The sequence below is a fragment of the Chiroxiphia lanceolata genome, chromosome Z (genome assembly GCF_009829145.1).
Source record: "Chiroxiphia lanceolata isolate bChiLan1 chromosome Z, bChiLan1.pri, whole genome shotgun sequence".
Taxonomy (NCBI): domain Eukaryota; kingdom Metazoa; phylum Chordata; class Aves; order Passeriformes; family Pipridae; genus Chiroxiphia; species Chiroxiphia lanceolata.
This window is the reverse complement of record NC_045671.1, coordinates 35,459,200-35,484,904: the sequence shown is the minus strand read 5'-3', so window position 1 is coordinate 35,484,904 and position 25,705 is coordinate 35,459,200. Positions and strand designations below refer to the sequence as shown.

The 25,705-nt window shown below is 40.5% G+C and overlaps 1 protein-coding gene across 3 annotated transcripts in view; it reads right to left on the bottom strand.

Annotated features, from left to right (window-relative positions):
* The window catches only part of TLE4 (TLE family member 4, transcriptional corepressor), a 100,362-nt gene extending 74,865 nt beyond the window's left edge, over positions 1–25,497 (bottom strand). For all 3 annotated transcript variants that reach the window (XM_032676628.1, XM_032676629.1, XM_032676630.1), the window contains exons 1-4: positions 24,461–25,497; positions 23,968–24,065; positions 22,766–22,829; positions 21,406–21,450 (exon numbers count right to left, since the gene is read on the bottom strand). In XM_032676628.1, coding sequence (XP_032532519.1) covers positions 21,406–21,450; positions 22,766–22,829; positions 23,968–24,065; positions 24,461–24,505 — 252 coding nt within the window. In that variant the 5' untranslated portion in view covers positions 24,506–25,497. The remainder of the gene's footprint in view (positions 1–21,405; positions 21,451–22,765; positions 22,830–23,967; positions 24,066–24,460) is intronic.
* Between the last annotated feature and the right edge of the window lie 208 nt (positions 25,498–25,705).

Here is a 25,705-nt window from a genome sequence, read left to right as displayed (position 1 = left end):
ACCTCTGGTTCCACAAGGTAAGATAACCCAGTCCATTAAGAGGGCTCAGCTAAACCAGACTTTGGGGTACAAACACAGCTCCACAGCTATCGGAGGTGAAGGGGAGCATGTGACGGACCATTTGACTCCTAAATCCCTTTCAGAATTACAACATGGTGGTTTAATTCCATTTACCCTTGCCACAAACAGCTAAAACAGGACATAAGCACATGGTAAAATATGGAAATGTGTTTAAGTGCCTTAATTAGCATTTTAGCATATGTCCAAATACTTAGCACTGATGGAGATGAAAAGAGAAGCAAGAGTCATATAAACTCCAGATACTGAAGTACTCAGAAACATCCTCATAGATAGGGAGTTCAGAATAAATTTGTTGCTTAAAAAATATCTATTAGTATTCCCCTTTTTCTGGAAAAAATCTAAATGATTCCGTAAAAAAAAAAAGAGAATTGGGATTTTATTTATAGTATATAAGCTTCAGGAAAATATTTCCACTATATTTCACAAAGTTCCATGGTTATTACAATTATAAAAAAATTGCTGGTAAAGAATTACCACTGGAGGCTCTAGGTTTGTCAGTGGAATGGAAAAAAACTACTATATATGTATTGTTGAAATAAAACAGAATAATAAAACATTATTGGGAAACCCATTTCAGCAGCCACTAGGAAGAAGAATATATGCAATTACGCTTTCAGAAAAATAATCTGAAACAACTGTTATTTCAGGTTTAATTTGTTCTACACAATGCAGCCTTTGCCAAAAAGATCAATCTAGTTTATTAAGTGCTTACCAAGAACACATGCACACACCCTAAACAAGCATTTCACAAATTAGTGAGAACAAAAAACATTATTACACTGTATGAAACATATCGTGATTCTGAATAAAGCAAGAAAAAAGCTAATCTTAGTATTTCACAGAAAATTAACTCTTCATTCATAAAGAAGAATGTGTTTTGTTTTAATCACAGTCTGTTGTCTGGAAGTGCTTACTCCAGTTCTACGGAACTAGAGGAAATACTGCAAGCCCTGAATATCAAATTTCTCCTCAGCCCTAAAGAAATGGTGTTTGGAAACCAAGACTCAAAGAACCTAGTTTTGTAGTCAAAGGAAGTGGAGGGAAAAGTTCTGCGATACAAAGGAGACTGAACAAAAAAATTATTCTTTGCTAAGCCAATTGCTGATGTTTATGTATGAGTTGGATGTAAGCAGGGTCATCAGAGTGCCAAATAATCACGGGTACATTGTCTACCTCACTTCCTTACCAAATTTCTTTTCAAATAACCCAGTTAAGCTCTTAAAGTATTGAAAACATGATACTCAGCCTCTGTAAGTTAATTTACATGCCTATTTTGCACAAAATGCTGCAAACAGCAACACAAGCAATAAACTGGAGTGGCAGGCTTTTCAAAATCAATTTTCTAATGTACGTACCACTCAGTGGGCTGCTGAAGTGAACTGATAAGACACAGCTCTTATTTAATGTCTGAAGAATCACGTGCAGCTCAATTCAGAAAGAAAGGATACATATTGAATCATTCATGTTTAAAACAATAAAAATCAAGTCAAGTAAGGTGACATACAAACATGCATCAAGCCTGCCACCTGATGAAGTCAATGTTTTTTGTAAATATCAACTTTTATCAGCAAGTAGGCAAACAAATGAACAGCCTGGAGATTACCATAGTTCTTCAGTTTCTCAGGTTGCCACCAAGCTGCATCCTGCCCCACCCTGACACCAGAAACTGCAGAGCATCCAGAAAAAAGGCTGCAAGTGGAACTTGAAATGGCAAAGACTGGCTTCAATTTCCCTTCCTCAAAGGCAGCTGAAAAATCAGACAGAAACAAGTAAAAGGACACTGCCACAGGAAATGCTGTTCCCATCAGTAGAGCTTTGAAGTCCTCTATAAGGTACTATGCCTTCACCTACAAGCAATCCTCAGCATTTCACTGCAACACTTTTTTTGTGAAATACGTCCTCATTACATAGGGCTGAGATATTTTCATCACTCTCCACCAGCTGAAGGATCTGACTTTATAGTCAGAAACACAGGAAAAAAAATGTGTTAAGCTTATAAACCTGTGGCATCACCCTATGGCTCAGAGTTTAGTATTTTGCATCTATCTCCTAGCTGCAATTAGGTCAGAATTTCCAATTTTAATCTTTCCCATCACTGCTGAAACATAACAGCACATGCACAATCACCAGTCTCTAACTACTCAATTCCTACCCTCACACACCCCATCAAAGAGTCTGATCACAGTTCTGCATCTGCTGAAAATGGTAGAATCCAGTCTGAGCCTGCCCTTGTAACTATATGCATACAGTGGTTCTAGTGTGCAGTTTTAATTTAACTGGATGAAGAAAATTCTCTATTTATTTACATCACAAGTTCATTTATACTCTGTTTCTCAGGGGTGGGAGGAGAACTAGTCAGCAAGAAATACCACAGATCAGTAGTTTCAATGTGTACATCACAAGAAATTAATCAAAGGAAAAACAGTTGAGAGTAAAAACTTGTTCTCAGTATGCTTATGTTTCACTTGAGGAGGCCTTAACTGCCCTGAAAAAATATTAAGGAGGCAACATTTCATGGACAAGCTGAAAATATCTAGCAGTTGAATCTAAAAGAAACTATGCTTTTAAAATTTACATATATAGGACTTTCAAAAGGGGGTCCTGATGCTCTTTTTAGAAATGTTACCACAAAATAAACACTAAAATCATTTTCCCATTACAAAATAGAATGCCAGTGTCCATTTCTGACCCCTCCCTGCACTTCATTTTCATTCTTCATACACACACAGGAAGACTCAGAAAGAGCTATAAGCATCTAGTAGTCCACATACCCTATCCTATCCACTCCCTGTATTATGGCTGAAGTGCTTACTCTGGAGCAGTATGCTTCAAATGTTCATCACCAAGAAGCTGGTATGCTATCAGAGTTGATAGATACTGTGAAGATTGTGACAGACTTTCAGTTACACCTAAAAGTTGTACTCTTCAGTCTTGAAGCTTGCAGAAAACAGGACAATCAGTGGCAACACACAACGTTCTGACAAGAAAACTATGTTTCTCAGCAAGTGTTGTGATGTTGCAGGTTTTAATGAACTACATAAAGCTGATCAATAAACTTATAAAAGCGGCAATCAGAAATCACCCATAAAAACAAAAGATACAATGTGACTGCTGAACTCAAGTTTATTTTCTTCCAAATTCGTCTGGAGCTCGCGAATCAGTCTTTCTCCATCAGGAACAAGGCTACCATTTCTTTTCGCCTCTGGTTTCCTTTGCTTAACCTGACTCAGCCCTGCAGGTTATGAAAGGTGGAGCCCATAGCCTGTCTGATTCATTGATAATCACACTTGATCGTGTTTGCTTCCAGAAAGATAATACGAGGAATAAGCACACTGATCTATTTGATGGATTTGCTAGGTCTGATTACAAGAATTCTTAGAGTGTTTGAAAACTTTGTCATGTTTTGCCTTCAATCCTTCATCTCTTCTTCCTACCCAGCAATTTCACAATACATCGTGAACAGCAGTCAAGGTATTTATTTAAAGGAAACAACATTTTAACTCATCTTCTGCTGGAAATATGCTGTTGTACCATGAACAGGAGCAATACTCAGATGCAATTTCCGTAGATTAACGTAACAGATTTTAGTATTTGAAATAATAGACAAAAATACTACCCCTTTTAAGCCAATACAGAAGCATAATTTTAACATCCCTGAAAGAGATGAAAGAACAGTACAGTGAATTTTGCGGCAATGATATAATCAAGATTCAATTTTGAATCCTTGTAAAGACAGAAATTCAAATAAGGCATATTACTATGCTCACATTTAAACCAAGGGAAGTATGATACCTGTTAATTCTTTCTGAGGATAAGTAAATGTTTCATGTTCCTTGGTGGTCTTTATCAAGTTCCAGTTTCTGGAATAAAGTGATCATCTGAGAAGCAGAGTACATTTAAAACACCCTCCTCCCTTTCTTATCTAGAGAGTTTTCTTGTTTGTTAAATCAACACTCCACAAGTGAAAGTTTACTAAAACACTAAGGGTGTATAAATAGGACACATTTTCTTTTACTCTGAATTTAACTGCAAGTTTCAAACTCATAATTTCCTCATGCTTGAGAAGGCAATGCCACAGTCCTACTGAAGCACCAACTGAAAACTTCCATATTGCAGCACCCTATATGGAAGGGCAAGGTAGGATGAACGAACTATCTACCCATCTTGTTACTAGGGGTTTACACCATACTGCATATGATGACACAGCCAGTGAGGATCCCAATTCCCTTTCTCTGGAGCAGTTTGCCCTGAGAGTAAGGGGGACAGTACCAAGGAGCTAGCAAACCAAGTGCATTCATCCAATGAGCAAAGACTGGAAGTTCCAGCATTCCACACATCTCTGCCACCACTCAGCTGATACTGATTCACATTCACATTTTCAAAGTAGAAGACTTGTTCCAACAACTAGCTCAGCAGGAAGGGATTCCTGATGAAGCAGAATGCTGCTTTCCAAAGAGGAACAACAAAAAAAGATTGTAATTCCAACTCCTATTGAGGAGAAAATATTGATATGAATTGTCATTGCTCATAATTTAAATCAGTGGAGATCATAACTATCTCTGCTGAAAATAACTCGTTCATATTCCAGCATTTCTGCAACTAGGGTTTCTTGCTATTTTTTGTCCTAAGTGATGGAGAACAAGGAAAGAACAGGTAATTTAATCCTTCAGCACGTGAATACCTAACAAGTGGTAGTTTCACTAGGGAAATACATCTAAAATATTCAGGCAGTTTACAATTCTCTTTTAAGCCTTCCTAAGAAGACACATCTGCAAAGCAAATGCTAAGACATTTGTAAGACATGCACTCTTAATATGTTCAGGAAATTCACCTGTCCAAGACAGCAGGATACACTAAGTACATCTTCACATTCAATTCATTTGAATGGCATTCCCCCAGTGAAACTCCTACCAGAACAGAGAGACTCTGAATCAGGCAAAACTAAATGGCATTTATCTTTAAAGTACATCAGCATTATTGAAATTTTCAAATACTCTTTATCCATGAGGGATTTCAACATAAAATAATTTTAAAGAAACGACCATTTTAAGAAAATGCCGTAAGAAGCAGAACAGGAAGAATGGAGCAAGAACTCTCTGATTAGGAAATGTAAATTTTATGGAACATTTTCCAGTGTGTAATTCCTGTGAGAACATACTTGGTGCAGAGAGCTACTATGAATTGCACTAATTTCAGAAAAATGCTCAAGACACACCATATGTTAAACGTGCTTTCCATCATACTGCACCTACAAACTTTAATAAAAACATCTACAACATGGAAATCACATCAAATTTAAGCAAATCTAGGGGGTAAATAATCAACTTCTAAACAAATTAAACATGTGATCAACACATTTCTCCTTAAACAAGTTCTTATCAGAAAAGGTATCAGTCAAACAAGATTCCATCATGAAGTTGTCTCAATTTTACACCCATGATTTCTCTACTATAAAGACGTCTGGGTCAGAAATATGGACTGCACTCTCACCAGTTATGCTGTATCTGCTCTTGAGATAGAGAGAAGGCTTTCACTGTTGCCTCATATGCACTTTAAATTGGCATAAAAACAGGCACTTGAAATGCACAGAAAACTTCATTTCTAGACACACAAAATCTTCAAGATGAGACTTTTTGTGAACATTTTAAATCAGAAAACAAGAGCACAGTCAAGTGAGCAGAGTACATGGCAGCAAGCTGCTCATCTTGTTAGACATAGTTCTCTGGGCATGGTAAGGCACTCTGTTTCACTTCATCCCTGCAACCAAGTTGTATTGTCATCAACCATATCCTAAACTTTTCACCTCTCAGCTTCGTATTGTGATTGGTATAGTTGGAAGTTTCCGAGCCACCCGTTAGATACATAGTAAATCAAATCACCAATATCCAATTGCACAGTGAATTCGAAACAATAAATAAATAAAAACTAGTGCAAATTAGTGGTAGTCATACCAACTTGGTACTGGTCAAATGAAGAAATTAAATGCTGTGATCAAAGCCATGGAAAAACCCACATGAACAAAAGAATGCATATTTATCAGTTAAAGCAGACAGCATGAGACAGCAAAATCACATTTCTATGGTCAGTTTGTTTTGGATTTTTTTAATGGATCTCTGGCTTTTTGCCATGGAGTAATTCTATGGTTTACCCAAATGCAGTCTCTTGTTAATTTCATATTTAGTTTGCTAGGTCTGTATTATTGCTACTTTTTTAATCAAAAAGGTTTCAGGCAAGCATTTAGATGAAAAATCCTAACATTTTTACCCACAGAAGTACACAGAGGTTCGACCTATTCTGGTTTATGAAAATCTGTTTTGCACAAACTATGATAATTATTCCTTTTTGTAATAGCAGCTTCCCATGACAATTAGAGACTTAGTTGTGCTATTCTGCTTGTATTAGAAATTTGCCAGAATACAAAAAAGGAAACCTTAAAATCACGGAATTACCTACTGACCGTTTGCAAACCTGTTTGTGTAAAATCATTATCTGTTTTTCAAAAAGGCAACAGAAAATGCTGGGAGGAGCAGAAAGGGAAATAGGTTTGATGACAAGTGGATAGCTCAGACTGTTTCCTTTGTGTGAGCTTCAGTGAAGATGAGAGAATAAGCTGGAAAATATTAACTTTCAATATAAAGAGAAAGCAGTTTAAAATTACTCATTTATTTATTGAAATAAGTCAGTTTTTACTATGTAACATGCCATGACATGTGGATGAAAGCAAAGGAAAGAGAAGTGAGAAAACATTTTTTTTTAAGTCATTAAGAAGGGATGTAATTACTTTCACCATCACAAGTATAATTTCACTCATGGACATAAAACCAGAATTGCCTTAAACTAGCTATAGAATAGCTCAAGAAGCTGGAGAAATTATCAGAACAGTAAAACCTTGCCAACTCCTCCGTTATCAGGACCTGAGGAAGTCTGTTCAACAGTGGTTAAAGCACACCTGTGAGTACTTCAGTGATACTCTCGAATGCCATCCACATGCACCAAACAGCACTTTATCTTAACTCTGTACCCGTAAACAAAGTCTTGAAAATAGATGCCATTTTCTGCCAACGCAGCCTCAAGCAATACAAAATCATTCTCAAAATCTACTGCAGAACCTGTGTAGAACTCATTTGATACGGTTGTAAATTAGGCTTTTTGCTATTCTACTGACTAAGCTAGACTATAGACTGAGATATATTACAGTCTTGTTAAATTCACAGCTGTTCTGCCTCCAAAACTGGCACCCCTCTGAGGAAGGGTAACCACAATAGGAAGGAGTAAAGTGATGCTCAAATAAGAGAAAGTGACTTGCTTTATCATCTAAATTTCACTGCTCCATCGAAGTGGAAAAGCATAGCAGTGGAGAGAACCACGTGTCAAACTTTTCTCCTGTATTATGCTAAAGACAGCTCTCCGATTAGTACTTCTTTTCCAAAGTCCAACTTTCATTTACACTCAAAATTACTTTTACAGCTTCTCACATGTGGGGAGGTATTCCATATACTGACCAGTGAAGATTCAACCAAAGCTGCAATCCTCATTGCTGAATACCAAGCCTGTTAGCCTAATCTTTTGATATTTCACACTGTCATTACCTTCCTTCCTTCCTTCAACCTCTTCAACAAATAAATCAAGAAAGAGCCTTGTACAGATTCACTGCCTAGTAGGTTGAGGCTAAAAACAGACTGGGAAACTAGTTAGAGAGCTACACCAAGAGCCTACCTTAGACTAATTCTGAACAGTTCCACACAGAACCATCAAGCACAGAAAAGTTTATACAAGCCTATATTTTCTCTAACTTCACAATATAATTGCTTCCACCAGAGAATCAAGATCCCACTGCACTGCAGCCCCTGCATTTATAGCTATACATGCATTGCAAAGATTTGCACATGCAGGTGGCAGGCACAGACACATGCTATCACAAGGCAAGAAAGTTTGTTTCAGTTTTCCCAAAAAAATTCCACCCCGGTAAAAAAAGTAGTATTATCCCATTGTCCAGATAGAGAACAGAGGCTGATAGGATAGACTACCACAGGCAAACTTCCTTAAGACAGATCAAAGCACTGACTGTATTACCACTGAAAGGCACATCCCTTGGAGAGCCATTAATTGCAGCTGGATGGAAGACAGCAGAAGTCACATGGGAAGCAAAAGAAGGACAAAACTGTCTTGGGAAAGAGCACTCTGCCCCAAGCACAATGCTCTAGGAGATAAACACAGTCACTTCTAAGTGACTCCCATCTAATAGCATCCCACTACCCATTTTTTAACATACTCCTCTCCAAACAATTCTCTGTGGTAAGGGCTATGCTTCAGGAAATAGTATTACTTCCACTTCTCAGACAGAAATCTGAAGCAGTGAAAGCCAGAGGTGAAGTCTCCAGAAGGTATGTAATGGGATTTTTAAAAATACGTAAACACACTAGACATGTAATTCAGTAGAAAGTTAGCAACAGGTCAATGCTCAAGAAGATTTTCTAGAATTCCTAAGCATGTGGGGGTTTCTACTCTTATCTACAGATACATAAATGGTACCTTTGCATCTGAAAAAAACCAAGGCACATCACCACAAAAATTTAGGTATTAAATCCCAAACTTTGATCTTCACCCCCCTTTGATTCCCCACTCCGGACTGACACAATGCTGAAGTCACCAAAAATACACAGAAGTCTCCATATCCAGGACTGAACTCTGTCAGAATTATTCCTACATAAAATACAGAAGCAGCACACTAAAAAAAAAGGAGTGGAGAACAGATAGATTTCTATGTAACAGCTTAATGGTTAAAGAGTTCAATCAGAGCACTATATGCATTACTTCAGTTCTTTCTTTACTTCTCCTTCCCTATCTAACAGGTTTCTGTGAGCACTGGAAAGACTCAATTTTTTCACTGGAGAAGGAATGTCTCTTTTCCAGTTCCTGCTCAGAATCATTATACTTGAAGAAACACCACAGGCTAAACCATAGGTTTGGGGCAGAGATTGGAACCCAGTAAACTTGTCCAGCTGGCCAGAGTCTTTCCAAGTGAACAGCACAGCATGTGTCTCTCCTCTTTCAGTTGGACTGAATCATTAAGGATCTCATGCAAACCAGACAGCTTCCTGCTGGGTATCCCAGTCATTTTCTTGGGAGAGAAGAAATGTGGGTCTCACTAGTAGAACAGAAAAATAGCTGAACTGTGACGAACCAAGAGTGCTGCCTTCAACAGTTTTTTGTTTAAGAAAAATCAGTACTATGCTTATACTTTCAAATAAATTTCAGGTGCCACTCTTCAAAAGGTGATTCTGAGAATTACCAAACCAAGGCAGCATGCCCTGGCAGCATCAACTTTGGTGGCTCAGCCTTCAAGCAGTGAGGTATCTGAGACACTCCTGTAACCTCAACATTCCCCTCTGAGCTACCCTTTCATATGTGATGTATTTCTTTGGCACTGTACTGAATCTCTTAACTCATCCCCACACCACAAGCATTTCTCTGCCCTTGTTCAGTGGGTCCTGCAGCCCAGTGGTACAAAAGTGCCCACAGCATTGCTCCCATCTCGCTCCAGAGAGCAGTCAAAGTGGCTTGTCCAAGGTCTCACAGGAAGCCCCTGACAGCATAGTCCGGAAACAATTCCCCCCAAACCCTAGATCCTGGTAGCTGCATCTCATCCACCTAAGAGCTTTCTGCATTGTTTCACATTAATACAGAAAGGCATTTCCCATGTCTACAGATTTTCAGGCTCTCCAGGTTCTATCACAGGCTTAAAAAAAACCGCTCTTGACCCTTAATGCAGTGCATACTTACAGTTGCATTTTTTTTTTGAAAATGTGTAAACTAAGATTATCCCAGGATTCTTCTCACCTACATAAAGATACGTTAAAAATCAATGTTTTAGAAGAAATACACACGAGTTCCAAGCAGAAAAGAGAGCTAATAGTAACTAAAGAAAGGACAAAATATCCTTACTTCCTACATTTGCAAGGCCTGTATGTCCATTTGACTGAAGGCATATTTGTAAAAAAAAATGTTGCATATTCGAAGAAGCTGGATGTATCTGCAAAGAAAAGTCTTTCATCTTTCCACAGAGGTAGGTTTTAAGTGTGTAACAGCAAGGCTGCTAATGTTAATTTTAAAAGCATCTTGTATACATACTTGAAAACTCATCTTCAAATAGAAACCTACAACCTCAGGAAAAAAAAAAAGCAGCCATATTTATGCTCATGGGGGCTCTCCTCTTGTACAGCCTTATGGTGCTGCTGCTTTTTACATCTCTTTCTACATGATCAAACCTAAGTAGACTGTGGTTTTAGACAAAATGTCAGAAATAAACCATTCCTCAGAAATTTCCAGGACACCACAGGCACATAACTGTAAGAATTTTTCTTAGGCTGACAACAAGTGAAACATGTTTTGGTGTTGCTGGTCTGTAGAGATAAACCGGGCAGTATTGGGGGGGGAGAAAACTAAATGCCTTGTAGATATACCTGAAAGATGTTCTTCTCATGGCCTTCACATTAAAAACATTATTGCTTCATTCTCCTTAACAGCCATCTCCAGAAGAACTTGGAAGCACAGATGCAAAGGAAGCACGATACCACTCTTGAATGAATTAAACCAAGAACTTATATACAATTCACTTTTCAAGAGCAAATGCATTACAAGTAACTCTAACAAGTAACTCAAAGTCCTTCGATGTTTGGATGAAGTCAGCATTGATATTGCTTTAGAGCAACAAATAAGCAGGAAACTCTCATCAATGCTTGATTTTGGTGGTGTTGTAGTTATTTTTTAGGACAAGACAGAAAGAAAAGATACAGTTTGCTCCCAGAAATTAAGAAGTACTAACAAAAATTGTAAATAAGAGACAAGTTCAGACTGCAATGGCCTTCTGCAATTACGACAGGAAGTTTACTGATTAAACTGTGGATAAGAATAGACAAGCTATCCTTTGTTAACACACTGAGACAAACATACAGGGTATGTTCTATGACCGAAGTCTTCCCAATCTTCTTGTGTTATAATTTTAAGCAAAGGCACCTACTGCATATTTTAAGAAAAGGCTCCTACTTTGTATCTAGTCAGGTGCTTTACAAAATTACAGTAAGCAGACAGTAGTCATGTTGTAGCTAACTCTCTTTCACACATCAGCACAGTACCATCTTTCAAAGGCATCACTAAGAAAGTGGATGGTTGTCACATAGAGTGAATAGTAGTGCAGGGAAATAGGAGATGTGAGAAGAAAACCAACTGAAGAACTTCCTCCAAACATTTCTTATTCTTTGCCTTCTCCTTCAAGCCAAAAATCCGGGGTGTTTTGGCCAGCTTTGGCCTCATCCTCCCCCAAATGTTACCAGACGACCAGACTTGTCTTGTATTTTCAACTTTTATCTCCAAATACAATTAAAAGAGTTGCAGAAAGGAGGATAAGTCAAGTATCTGTGGTGTTCTATCTCCTGGTAACCATCTGCAGGTACCCAGAGCACAAAACAGAACAGACAGGAACACTGACTTTTCCCTGCAAATCCACAGTGCTTCATGAAATATGAGTACTGAACTCTTGCCTCCTGCAGCAACCATAGAAAGGTGGTTTCCTCCTGCAGCTACCATAAAAATTCAGCAGTGACCCATACCCACCTCAAAGACAAAACCACGACACAGCTCAGCTCAGCTGCTGGCTCTCAAATGCCATGGCGTCCATGCTCCCACTGGCTACTTGGCTGTTAAGCAGCTAAATGGTGGCTTGTCCACCTCACATCCAACATAGGATCTCCCAAAGTGGACAGGTAGCTGGTCAGAGACACTGCCAGAGCTACTGACAGAAACCTAGCCCTCCACAGCCCTCAGTGAAGCAGCTGTCATGAAAACACGTGGACAAGCACTGTCACAAGACTGCACCCTTCTCCAAGCCTAAGCTAGGCTGCATTATAGTTATTTCATCTCCCTTACACTTACTAATAGGAAAGCTTAATATGAAAACACCACTGTGTTTTCAAAAGAAGTTGAGAATCATTTCAGATATGAGGCATGGCTGAAAACTTCATATTCATCCCTGTGGAAGTGTAGAAATGGGGAAAAGCGGCTGTCCGAGATAAAAACTTTGCTCAATGATTGGTCCATTTTCCCCTGGTCTGAAAAAGTAAAATCTGAATCAAATGATAAATAGGAGAAATTGAGATTTTGCAAATTTGAGCATTTGCTGTCACTGCCTGCAAGTACCACGACATTTTATTAAGTATTTGCAGAGAAGCATGTATTGGCCTTGCTGTGTTTTGATCTGCTTGATTTAGGGTTCAAAGTCAGAAAAGACAACGGGATAGGACCTCATTTGCTCTCTGTCATAGTATACCTGCATCACTAGCTACATCCGTAACTGAAACCTAGGTGATGTCTTTAGCAGGAGCTTCATCATGCCCTCTACATGGTGCTACTCCAGCACTAACCACTCAGTCCTAGGGCAATCACTTCTTTCTGGGGTAAGCCAGAACATGGTTGGAGGGGTTTTTTTTTGCTTTTGCAAATTCTTAAACAGTCAAGACACTAAAGGAAGCCAAGCACACAAGCAGACAGAGTACTACAAGAGAAGTTTACTGTCCTTAAGATGGAAGAAAGAGCACAATTTTTAAAAATTAGATGTTCTCAGTGATCATACACAACATGCACACAGTATACAACATATGCCAAACAAAATATAGTGCCATTACCTATTGTTATGCAGATTTTTTATAGCATGAAGGGGACAAATTTTTACTTCTGCTCAACTGTGAGATGTTCTGTTGAGGTTTTTTAAGCAAGAAAAAAGAAAAGCACACATTCTCATTGCCAGTGTTTCACATCCCAAACATAACAGTGAAAAGATTTTCTGCTTTGAAGAATCTGAATTTCATCCAGCAAATGTCCAAAACCTCTGGCAGTAAAAGATTCTGCACAGAAACCATTTAAGCAGACCAAAAGAGAGAGGTCAAGTTAGAAGATATCTACTCAAAACTATGCCCTGTGTTACCTTTCCTTCTAACGCAAAAGAAGAATTGCCACCATCGTATCTGTGGCATCTTATGATATATAATGCAAAAAAACTACACATGTAGTTTTATAGTTTGGTATTATTTTTTCTTAGCAAAGTACACATCACACATTTTCTGAGAGCAGGAAATTATGACAAAAGTTGTCAGCTGTATCTCATACTCACCTCCATTGACTTTATCTCGAATGTTTTACTCTTTATTTGCAAAAATCAATTATGGAAGAAGACTGGAGAAAAAAGTAAGTATGAGCCAAGCACAGTTTGACAGCTTAAAATTAGATGGCAAGTAAAAAGAGCTCCAAATTTATTATGTTTATCTCATGATTAATTTTCAGCCAGTCTCATGAAACTCAGTGACTGGCATGATTTAACATTTGGAGTTGGCAATACAGCATACCATACAACTACGTAACCATAAAGAGACCGATTCAAGCCTACTCTGGGGAGTATAAGTTTGACTTGCCTGACGTTTGCACATTTAAGCGTCTCAGCCATAACACCGCAGCGTTCAATACCAGAGCATCATGTACCTGTCCTGGGCTAAGAAAGATGATTTCTTATGTCTAAATCCTATCCATATGGACAAGAAACCACTATTTAGAGTTCTGTTTATTATTTGTGATATTCAGTTATATTTAAAAACTATTATTTTTTAAAAAGTTATGAACACCCGCTTTTGACATTGTTCCAGTACACTTTCTGCTACACTGAATTACCAAGTTTGTACCACCACTAAGACAAACGGTATCAAAGGGAAAAAAATTAGAGAAGAAGTACTTCAAGGTAGAATCATAGAGTAGTTTGGATTGGAAGAGACCTTAAAGTTCATCTAGTTCCACTCCCCCTGCCAAAGGCAGGAACATCTTCCAGTAGGTACCAGTGAAACTATAAAAATATCATCTTGAACCAAAACAAAACCTGTAAATATACAGATAAACAGAAAGACAAATAGGTATTCTTAAAACCACTTTATATTTTTGTATTTTAAGATAAAGATTAATTCTTAATGTGAATATTCAATTTCTTGCATATAACAGCATTTCCTGAGCGATGATAGGTTCAGCTTCAAGATATACTTTTGTCATCTGTTACTTAATATGTATCGGTTTATACAGCCTGTGTTTTACATTATCATCTTTGTTGTGCTCCCACTGCATCTTGTAGCTAAACAGGTTTTCAGAAAGTCAGTGGCAAGATGTACTCAATCTGCAGACCACAGAAGTATTTTTGTAACAATTATAATTGCACTGTTCACAAACTGGCCCATGTTTGTGATAAACTCATTTCTCTGTTACATCCACAAATAGTACATCACGATTTTTCATTAAAGGAAAAAAAAAAAAAAGACAGACCAAATTGATAACTGTGAATTCTTCACATTTGAGAGCCCTAATGTTAAACTTTGTTTGCCAGCTTTAGTGGACCAAGCCTACAGTACTCACTGTGACTGACCTGTGCAAGCACCCTCTTCACTTTTTGTAACATAGATCAAAATCAGAATCTTAAGGAGCTTACAATAGCAATTATTTCACATGCTTGAATCTTTATGTTTAAAGTTATTTCTGTTGCTGAGACAAGCACCCAAACAGTTTCAAGTCAGCTTTATAATCACCTCTGCAGTCTTAATTCTACTTTTCTAATGTCTATTTTTTGCAGTGAAAAAGGTTCTCTAGGAAAACTGGTAATGAGATCAGCAATTTAGTGTATAACTAAAACCTGCACCATGACGCACATACAGGACCAAATTTACACAAATGCTGTAAAGCTTGGGCATCCCTACATAGCAATACTTCACTTGGAAACCTATCTGCTAATTAATGTTTTTTTCCAATGCTGAATGACATCAGCACTTCTTTTTTGCCCCTAAAAGGAACGCAAATCTCACTACAAAAAATGGTGCAAAAGCTGTATACAAAATGGTGACACAGCTTCTCTCTCTTGGTGGGTAGTAAGTCCTGACTCTTCAGCAGGAGCCTTATGCCCAAGTCTTATTTTCAGCCATGCTGGGCAACCCAAAAAGCCAGTAGTGCTGCCAGGAAGGAGGGGAGCTTCTCGCTGCGAGGATACACATCACTTTTCCCTCTCCCTTCCCTCTCCCCCACCACTGTCCAAAAAGGGCTCAGGGTTCTCACCAGAACACTCTTCCTTATTGAAAGTACCTTTCATTAAAAAAAAAAAAAATGCAAGAGTTTTTTATAAGGGAAACTGTTAGGAGACCATAACCACAGGGTCACCACTGGCCCCCTCTGTAATTACAAGTGGGCCTATAAACTAATACAATCAGTATTAACAGTCAGCATAAACAACACAGGCAGCATCATGGCAATTAGCACCTTTCAAAGACAGAAAAAATGCTTTTATGTTTAAGCACTGTAGAGCACAGCCTTTTGCCAGTAAAAACAGAGCATATGTCTTAATTTAAACATTTGCTCAGCATGTTTTGTGCTACTTCCTGTGTCTTAAGCATCTGTCTGAATTCCCTAAACAAGTGTGAGAAAACGACACTTTCCTTTGCTGATGAATGGTAAAACCTGGTGATGTGGAAGTTCATCTTGTATGCTATTCTGCAGTAGCAAGGGTAAAGGTTAATCCAACAATAACTCATGGAGTAATGGCAACAACAAACTTCTCAGTAATTACCAGGACCTTTCCACAGAAAGGCTGCTCAACAGGTCTGAGGAAAAGAAAGCACAGAATCTTGTTTCAGAACTTAGCAGTTATTATCAAGTAAAAGATTTCTGGTTTAACTCCAGAATAATACATTTTCTAACTTTTCATAAGCTTCTAAGCTTTTCTGTTAGCTTCAGAAGATAAATAACCTAAAATTGGGACAAACAAGCCTCAGTTGTCAAACTAATTTGACAGCCTATTTTTTACATTTTGCGACTTTAATCGAAACACTACTTGTTTTTCTCTTCCTCTGTAATAGTCCTGTGTGAGCTGCAGTCTTCAAAATTTCACTTCTAATCTCTCTCATTTTGAAGTTTTCCAGTTCAGTTCCGATTACCCACTGCCTGTATCTCTATTAAATCTTTCCAACTGTTTACAACAGAGAACAAATTCAACCAGTATAACTTTAGTTCGCTCTCCAGCTATTTTTCGAACACAAGACTATATCCACTCAACTGCTGAATGTGCTAAAGAAAATGTCCACACATGCATGCGTATAGATTCATGCCGCGCCCAGACCACTGCCAAAAAATAAAGAGGAAAAAGAAGAGTGCATTTTTGTGTTGCACAGGTAGCACGCACAAAACCACTTCTCTGTGATATATGCGTTTTATCGCCATGAAGATGAGAAATGGTCAAAACTCTGCCCTAAATTAAACAAATTGGTTATCATCCTCACCCCTTTACCAAAATAATTTACTAATGCTTAAGAAGCAAGCAGGCTAAAGGCTAGGATGTCATTACAGCCCATATATTAACTCAGTCAGCAATAAATCTCCCCCTACTCTCCATACTACTTTCTTAAATAGCTCACTATAAAGCCCCAACCTAATTAAAAACAGCTTTCTCGGCAACAGTGGCCTTGATTTCACTTATTTACACATTAACTGCAGCCTCCATTTGGCCAATCCAGTCTATTCCCTGTACCATGCAGGGCTTTTTATCTGCCCTGGACAGCATTTTCTCCAGCAGATGAAGTAGATGCCGATTGATTTGCTGTCGAGCACGGTAAATTAATAGCAACAAATTGCTGAGGGCCCCATCTCGCTGCTCTACCATGCTTCGGCAGTTTTGCTTTATTTGCTCCATGATGGGCAGCAGTCAAGCCTCTTCAAGTCAATTTCTTCTCAACAACCTGCAATACTTTTCAATGGTGAAAATAGAGCTATTCCTTGTAAGACAGAAATCAATATCCTATTGCCCTTAGAAAATGCTTAACAAGCAGTATTGGCAATCCACTTGGTACTAGAGGGTATCAGATATAATGCAAATCCATACTGCTTCCCTCCTCGTAGTTATTACAGTTTGCTAAAAGGTTCCTAATGCTATTTATCATCATTTACTATCGACTACTGCAGCTATGATTATGACATCCTATCAGCTAGCAGAGCCCTTCCATTTCTATCCAATTAATATTTTAGCAGCACTCAAATGGTTGCTGACCAAGTCTTGTAATAAAATTTACATGGATTGGACTGCTTTTTTTTTCCCTGTGATCTTAAAAAGTCATTTCATTTATTTTTTAATACCCAGCTTCTTGAAAGACTTAAATTTTCTTTCAAAAAATGCTGAAATCTGACATTCTAGCATGTGAATCAGTTCAAAGACGAAGGTCTAGCCAAAAAGCATGAATCAGAATTTATGTATTGACACCTTTAAAACACAGTCAAAGGTGAATACTATATCTTATTTATGCTTTCCATTAGTTCCATTCACAAATATCTGTTGTCTGTAGCCAAATATGGACACTTATTTTAAGCGATGATTACAATTCTGATTTAAAACATTCAGCAAGCATATTTGATTACAGCAATTTAAATAAACTGTTTACCGTAACATTAAAAGTCTAATTTCAGAAATTAAACTAAATGACCACCACCAAGTGCCAACAATATATTAGAAACACAGAGCAACACATCAACTATTCATTCATAAACTACTGGCTGAGCCTCTTAAAAATAGATGTTAAAAAAGCAACTTAGTAAGAAATGGGCATCTTTAGACACACTCAAACATTATTCTGGTATTGAAATTTAAAATTGTAGGGACACATCTGATCATACTCAACCCAAAATCCCTAACTCTATGCCTTTTTTTCTGGAATGTGTCCATTTTGAAGCTCTATTGATCCTAATAAAGAGTATCGAAAATCAGCTTAGCATTTTAAGCTATAACACCATATGTGACAGCTTACCCTACACTCATCTTTTAAAAAAAAAAAAAATTACTAATTTTACCAGTCTAATGCTATTTACTCAGTTACCAAAATTTAAATTAATTATGTTCTCAAACATAATTGTTAAAAATTGGCAACATTATGCAGGCTTAATTAAGATTAAATCCAATTTACTAAATGTACTTTAATTGGTACTAATTACATTAGCTTTCCTTTCAGAATGACAAATTCCCCATAGGTTTCACTTTAATAGTCTTCTATCAAAATCAACACAGGATGACTGATGATGAGCATCACACAAGCGGCGGGAAAAGAGATGCTCTTCCCCCTCGCCCTGCCCCCAGACACACAAGCACACTCACGACCACTGCTTTCTGCACGTTTATCCTTCTATCAATTTGCTAAGTCACAGAGTCATGACTCCATCACACATCATTTTCTGTTCCACTGAAAAATTTCTCTAAAAATAAATACTCTGTGGCTGGGAGCAGCCAAGAAGAACAGAAGCTTTAACAGAAAAATACACAAAGGTTTCAAATATCAGGGCCACCAATTACTACGGTACTTCCAAGGACTCCAGGGAGTCCTGCTCTTGAACCCTTTGAGACGCAAATCTAATAAGTGAATAAGCCTAACCTGATCTTGAGAACTAGGCCCAATTACGCCGAAGGGCAACTTCACTGCATTATTGCCTGCTTTCCATTACAAGGGCATCAAGCAAGTACATCTGGAAAAGAACCTGAGAGGAACCAAGGCTGTCTGCCCAGAAAAACAAATAAAGACAGATATGCCTCTGTGCTAAACTGAAAAAAAAGAAAGAAAATATAATAAGTAGGTGGTTTGCAGGCTGTCTGTATTTCATAATGTGATAAACTGCCCTCAGGATTTTTTATGTGATTGAATTTAGAAAGATGGGGGGAGGGAAGGGGAGAAGGAAAAAAAAAAAAGGGTGAACCACTCAATTTCAGCCGAGTTAAATTCGAAGATGGGAGAGGAAGAAAAGGGAATTTAAGGTGGTAGACTAAAAAATCTTTGCGCACATTAAATGAAGCAATCAATCCTATCTATACAAATACCAAATTGCACCCCAATGCTGTGATAATAAAGCAAGATGGAAAATATTTTGCAGATGCTGAGGCAAGAGGAGAAAGGAAAAACACAATGCTGTGGCAATAGAGGGGGAGACATGAAAGACGGGAAATTGGTATCAGATTTAAGAATGAGAGAAATTTTCTTAGCCGTAACTAATTTAAATCTACATCTGACAAAATATTTCAGTGGTTTGCACGAGAGTACAATAGTTAAAACTACTAATTTGAATAGACTGAATGCTGATGAAAAAAGGTGTTTAATTAAAACTTACTCCTTTGTAATCTCCACACTTAGTTGTCACTAAGTATTTAATTTCGGTACAGCATCACTGACGAGTCCATCACCATAGCTATATAAAATTTCTGAAGTAAAACATTTAGAAATTAAAAAGGCTTTTGCTGTGGGTTTTTTCCCCTCACTTAATACAATTTCACTACACATTGCCCTTGCAAGCTGATTTTTGTTGCACAGAATTTTGTGCAGTCAGTGTAAGTGCACCTACAACTAACTGCTGTAAAAACAGGGTATCTGGAAATATAAACAAGTTTGACTGCAATGCTTGCTTTCAAATGCCCGTAAGAATTTGCTACTTAGGTGGCCTGTAAAGACCCTGGTCTTTGTGAATTGTTTCCATATCTACAACTTTATTGAATGAGGGTTTGTTTGGTTCTGGTTTTGTTTTCTTTTTTTTTTTAAATTGGGATTTCAAACAATCTGAATATTCTTCTAAGAACAGACCCAACACCTCTGAGAGTCAATCACCAGCCTTGCTGCCTGCATTCATTACATGAATCAGGTCCAGAAAGTCACCAGATACGTAAAATCTGATCAGCCACAATCACAGCCTTTTCCTGTCAACCATTTGTTAAACACATTTGTTGAGTCTTCATGGTACCTGTGAGAAGGACTCATAGGGGAATTCAAAAGGTCTACATATATGTCTGTAAAATAATTTGTATGAACAAGGTCCCATAAGCTGTAAAATGCTCTGAGGCAGGAAATCCCACAGTCTTTGTATTTGTATGCCATCTAGCATAAATGACCGCAATAATTTCTGAAGCACTGGGATGCTGACAGAATACAAAATTTAATAGACAACATGAAAAAACTCTCGACTTCTATGTCTGCTTTCAATGGGACAAAAAAATCCTATTTTCACAACCCAGAGAAGTTCCAAAACCCTAACTCTGAACAGAAACGCATACAAAACAATTTTAAGGTGGTCTTTCTTCTCCCATCCAACCATTTATTTCTGCAGTTTACATTCCCCAGCAACCCCTGACAAAATGCTCAATCACTTGCTAAAATGAGTTGTCAATATAAAACTCTACAATATAAAAAGTTCCCTTACTGGAAAAGAGGTCAGATGTTTAATTTATTCTCCTCTAGAGAAGGCTGAAAAACATATATTGCTGAATAAGAAACTCTAATTTACACTACCATGCTCCAGCTGACTAATCTCTTGCTAATCTTGGCCTAAGTGCTACAGTTCAAGGCATAAAACCCATTGCAGCCTTGAAGTATCTAAAGGGAGCCTACAAGAGAGCTGTAGAGGGTCTTTGACATGTAAGGATAGGACAAAGGGGAATGGCTTCAAACTGAAAGAGGATAGGTTTAGTTTAAATATTAGGAAGAAATTCTTTACTGTGAGGGTTGTGAGGCACTGGAAGGTTGAGCTCCACCCTTGGCAGCATTCAAGGCCAGGTTGGATGGGGCTTTGAGTAACCTGCTCTAGTGGATGTCCCTACCCATGGGGTAGGGTGGAACCAGAATACATTTAAGGTCCCCTCCAACACAAACCAATCTATAATTCCATGCTAACACCCTTGCAGAAAGTTCATTTAACCTTTTGTGTTTGAGATGATAAGACACTGGTTTTGGACAAAAGTCCAAGTAAGCAGCCTGAGGGAAACATGAACATGGCTGTGCTTCACATGCATTTGCAGCTCCAGCTTAAGTCAGTCTAGGTTAACCAAAAAGAACAGGCTTTTCCACATGCATTCCTTTTCCCAATACACACTCATGATGTAGTTATCTCTCAAAAAGTAAACCCCAAAGGTTTGAGGCCAGACAAAAATGAAGATACAACCAAAAACCCATCCCTACTCACACACACCCTCCCTGTGCAGTATAGGACCACCTGCATGTGCAAAATCTACATGTGGAAAAAAACCAAACAATGCACAACTGGCAACCCAGATCGTAACCTACGCAGTCTGCATACCATAAATGAGATGGAAGATTCAGGGGCAAGTAAAGAACAAAAAAAATTCCAATGCACTCAAGTATGCAATTAAAGCAAGTCACACAGAATACACATCTCTGTTAAGACTGATAAGAGAAATTACACAGAGCATTCTTACAACAGAATAAATTATCTACCTACCTGTTTATGCATCTCTATATTCAGCCCATAGGACATCTCGTAATACTAAGAAAAAAGAAAATTACTCTATTAGACTTTGCAATTCTGAAAACTATTCTGAAATTCACTTTGACTGAAACATCTGTACAAAGACATACAGACTTAAAAACATTTATTTGCCTTGAAGAGTTCCTGGAATTGGAAAGAGCATATTTCAGAGTAAACTTTTTTTTTTTGCTTTATCTACAGTGCTTCGTGTCAGATTTACAAAGAACAGCCAAAAAACAAGGCAAAAACAGACAGCGAAAATACCACAAAAAGTAATCATAACCAGAGTCAAACATTAGAAGCAGAAAATGCTTACGATTTTATTCCCTAGCACACATAAAAGATGCCAAAAAAACACACAAAGTGCTTAAAACGTATAAACATCTAAATCGGCAGTGTCTAACAGACCAATTATTCAATATTTTAAATTAAAAATGAACACAAAAAAACCCTGCAATTAAATTACAGGGATAAAAAAAACAATGAAAGTACGTCCTGTTGTGCCTGAGTACTGCGGCAAACTCTGTTCAGTGTGTTATGTTAATACCAAACAATCTCCAAGACTAGGCATATTGGGCATTAAAAAGACAACTGCGAGCCTTAACATTTGCTTGTGCTCATGGTTAAGATTTTTTTCAAGGTTATTTAGTCTTTTTGTGAATACAAGAGTAATACTTGTCGTGCATACAGAAAACGGCTAATCTTTCATAGATGTACAACAGAAGAGACAGCAAGAGCTCCTCTGTAGTTATCAGGATCCATCACGCAATTATGTATTTAGACATGCACGTTATTTAACCAAGCAGACCACAACCACTGAGGAAATCCCTTTCACAGCTGAGGTCCCAGACATTCTCAATGTAGTGAAACACTGATTCGGCTGCCTAAGTGCAACAGTCCTTCTAGGAAATAGGCTTTGGATTTGTATACACTCATGTACAATTTTGGTTTACGCTCATCATAGAAAAAAATATTATCCTGAACGAACCATTTTACAGAGATATGATCATTGGGAGAGGTTAGCAAAAGTGAAAACATCATCCCCACATACACTACAGAAGTTGTATGTGGCTTTAAAGGGCCGACAAGTAATTTGCTAGCATTTGGAAGAAATGTCCTCAACTGCTTAAAAGCTGGTTTCACGCAGATACTAACCACTGCAAACAAGTTAAAAGACCCCAGAAACTAAGGATTTATAATGAAAGCACTAATGCAACCTCAACAACAGCAGCGCTACTACAATCTTCCTGTTCGCCTCCAGCAATCCGAATGTATGTCAGTCTCAGTATACCAAGCTAACAGACATTTAGATTTTGTTATGCTGCTTGCTTACCATGACATAATGTCGCTGCATCTCTGTCTTCTCACTGGCCAGTTTTTCACATTCTAGCTTTAAACTGTTAAAGACACAAAAAATAAAAATCATGGATACTTCATGACAGTAAACTGACATTCCCCTGAGCACAGGCTACTCCCCTTTTCACACATTTCTCCAATATAGAAATAGAAATGTATATTCCAGCTCTTGCTTGGGATATCAGGGTAAGGGTTTGCAATTTTCCATTTTCAAGCAATAGTGTGCAACTTCCTCATCTCCTAAAAGAACTGCATAGGAGAGTATTTTTCTGACATTAAAAAACTGATCCCCGACACGGGTTCACAGAAGAAGCATGCGTATCTCTAACAGTCAGTAGCTTGAGAAGCTACTAATGAAAACATAATTTAGGTTTCAGGGTTTTTATTTGAAAGAGTTTTAGAATTTCACTCGACCCACAGAAGAATCAAATGCATATCACCACTTCAAGAAGCAAAAAGTTGTGGATTTTAATTTTGCTTTTTGCTATTACTGGTGATAGAACTGCAAATAAAATACTGCAGGTAATTTAAGAATACCCTGTTAAACACTAACACCTCCACTGTTTACTTTGTTTTCAGAAGCCCGTTAAGCAATTCTGCCAAAAGCCACTTGTCACTTTGAGGACACAGCGCTGTTCCACCTAAGGATAATGAAACAGCTCGCCGCCCCACTTCCAGGTTATCAGCACTTGACATGTCAATGAAAGGCGCGAGGGGGCCGAGCCAAGACAAGATGCGTGTCCTGAGCGGCATTTCGAAGAAAAGCAGAGGACGAGCCCAGCCAGCCACATATTTTTCTGTGAACACCCACCCACTCTCCGCAAGCAAAAGTGAATTAAAAAGAAAAAAAAAAAAAGAAAAAGAAAAGAAAAGAAAAGAAAAGGCAGGGAGAAGGGAGGGGGGGGGGGGGGAAGAACAACCACAAAACGGAAAGCGGGGAAAACAAGAAAATCTGCTCGCACCGCTCGGCTCGGGGCTCATGGGAGCCTTTTGCCCCGAGGGTTGGGAGAGGCGGTGGGATGCAGCGGGGCCGGCGGAGGAGCGAGCGGCTGGGTCCGCCCCGCTCCCGGGTTCCGCCAGGGAGTCCCGCGCCCCCGCCCCGCCGCCCCTCCGGGCAGCGGTAGGAAAAGCGGCGAGCGGAGAGATCGCGCGGGGCTCGGAAAAAGTAGGCAGCATTACCTGTGGTACTGAGCCTGCAAAAACTGAAACTCCTCCTTTATCCGATCGCAGGACTCTGAAATGGTGAATTTAAAGGGCTGCGCTGGCTGGTGAGGAGCCTGCAAGCAAGCAACAGCAGGTCTTTTAATCGCCCGCTCTCGTTCGGCCGCCACCTCCCGCCCGCCGCCGCCCCCCGCCGCCCCCCGCCGAGGGCCCCGCACCCGGGCTCTGCCGAGGCGCGATGCCCCAAGCGCCCCCCGATACTGCCCCGACGGGACCGCCGGCGGTACAGGCCGCCGCCGGAGGAGGCGTCGCCCGTTTGGACCCCCGCACCGGCCGCTGCCACGGGACGCGGGGCTGGCGGCGGGACCGCCGCGCACCGGACGAGGACAATTCGAACGAGCCAACCTCGACACGGGGCGGCGGCGCGGCGGACAACAATAAGAAAATGGCTACAACTCCGCTGTGCCCGCGTCGGAGCGCTGCCCGCGAGCCCGCCGCCGCCGCCACTCACCGGGTGCCGGGTCTGTGGGTACATCTTGCTCAGGTCGCGGATCATCCACGCCGCTTCGGGGGGCGCTGGCGGCCGGAGCGGCAGGGATCAGGGCTGCAGGCGCGGCGGCGGAGACGGCGGGCAGGGACGCCCCGGCCCCGCCGCCCCGGGGCTGGCGGGGCACCGCCGGCAGCAGCGAGGCGCGGCGGCGACGGCGTCCGTGACGCTCGGGGGCTGCTGCCACATCCCCCGGGGGCGGTCAGCGGGCGGCGCCGGCCGGTTCTCCCGAGCGCCGCCGCCGCTCCGCGGGCTTCGAGCCCCGTGCGGCGGAGGGCGAAGTGGAGGAGGGCGGGGAAAGCCCCTACGCCAGCACCGGCGCGCGCTCCGCCAGAGATCCCCCCCGCCGGCAGTTTTCCTCCCCTCCTGAAAACTTTTACTGCTCCTGCCGGCGGCTCTCCCGGCGCCGGGCGGAGTGGGGCGCGGCGCCCCGGCGGGGCCTGCGGTTGCGGCGGGCGGGCGGGTGCTCCGCCGGGGCTGCGGGGGTGCCTGCGGTGCGGTGCCCTTTTGTGCGGCGGGCCGGTCCTCGCTGCTACCGCCCGGACAGCAACTCCCCCGCCAGCGCTGCTGGGCCGCTCTTTTCCTTTCTTTTTTAAATTAAAAAAAATAAAAATAGAATTAAGAAGAGCGAGAAGAATGAAAAATACGGTACGGTCCAGGCAGCTTTATTTATGTCTTTTTTTTTTTCTCTTTTTTCGCTCCTCGCCTTTCGAAACTCCGGGAAGTGGCAGAGGCGGCAGCGACGCGCGGAGCGGAGCCCCGTGCTCGGCTCGTCGGCGCGGTCCGGCCCTGCTCAGCCGTGTCCTGCCCAGCCTCACCCAGCCCTGGCCGGCGGTCCACGCCGCTCCGACCGCACACTCTGCTGAGGTGACTCCTTTGACCAAATTTAGCAGCGGCTCGTCATTAACATTCTTATACATATTCACAGCAGCCGGAAGGCCGCCGCCGCAGGGTACTCTGGGAGTCGCAGTCCTCCCGGCAGCACCTCTACCCGCGCGGCACCGTGCCGGGTACTACTTCTCCCGCCAGGCACCGCGGCCCCGCCCACCGCCCCCCCGCGCCCCGCCCCTGAAGGGCGGTGGCGGCGGCCAATGGGCGTTGGGCTCACGCTAATCGCCGCTCGGTATTAATACCCATCATTTCGCCGCTGACAAATAGGCGCACGAGCCCGCGGAGGGGGGCGGTCCCTAGCTCAGCCCCACGTGGGGC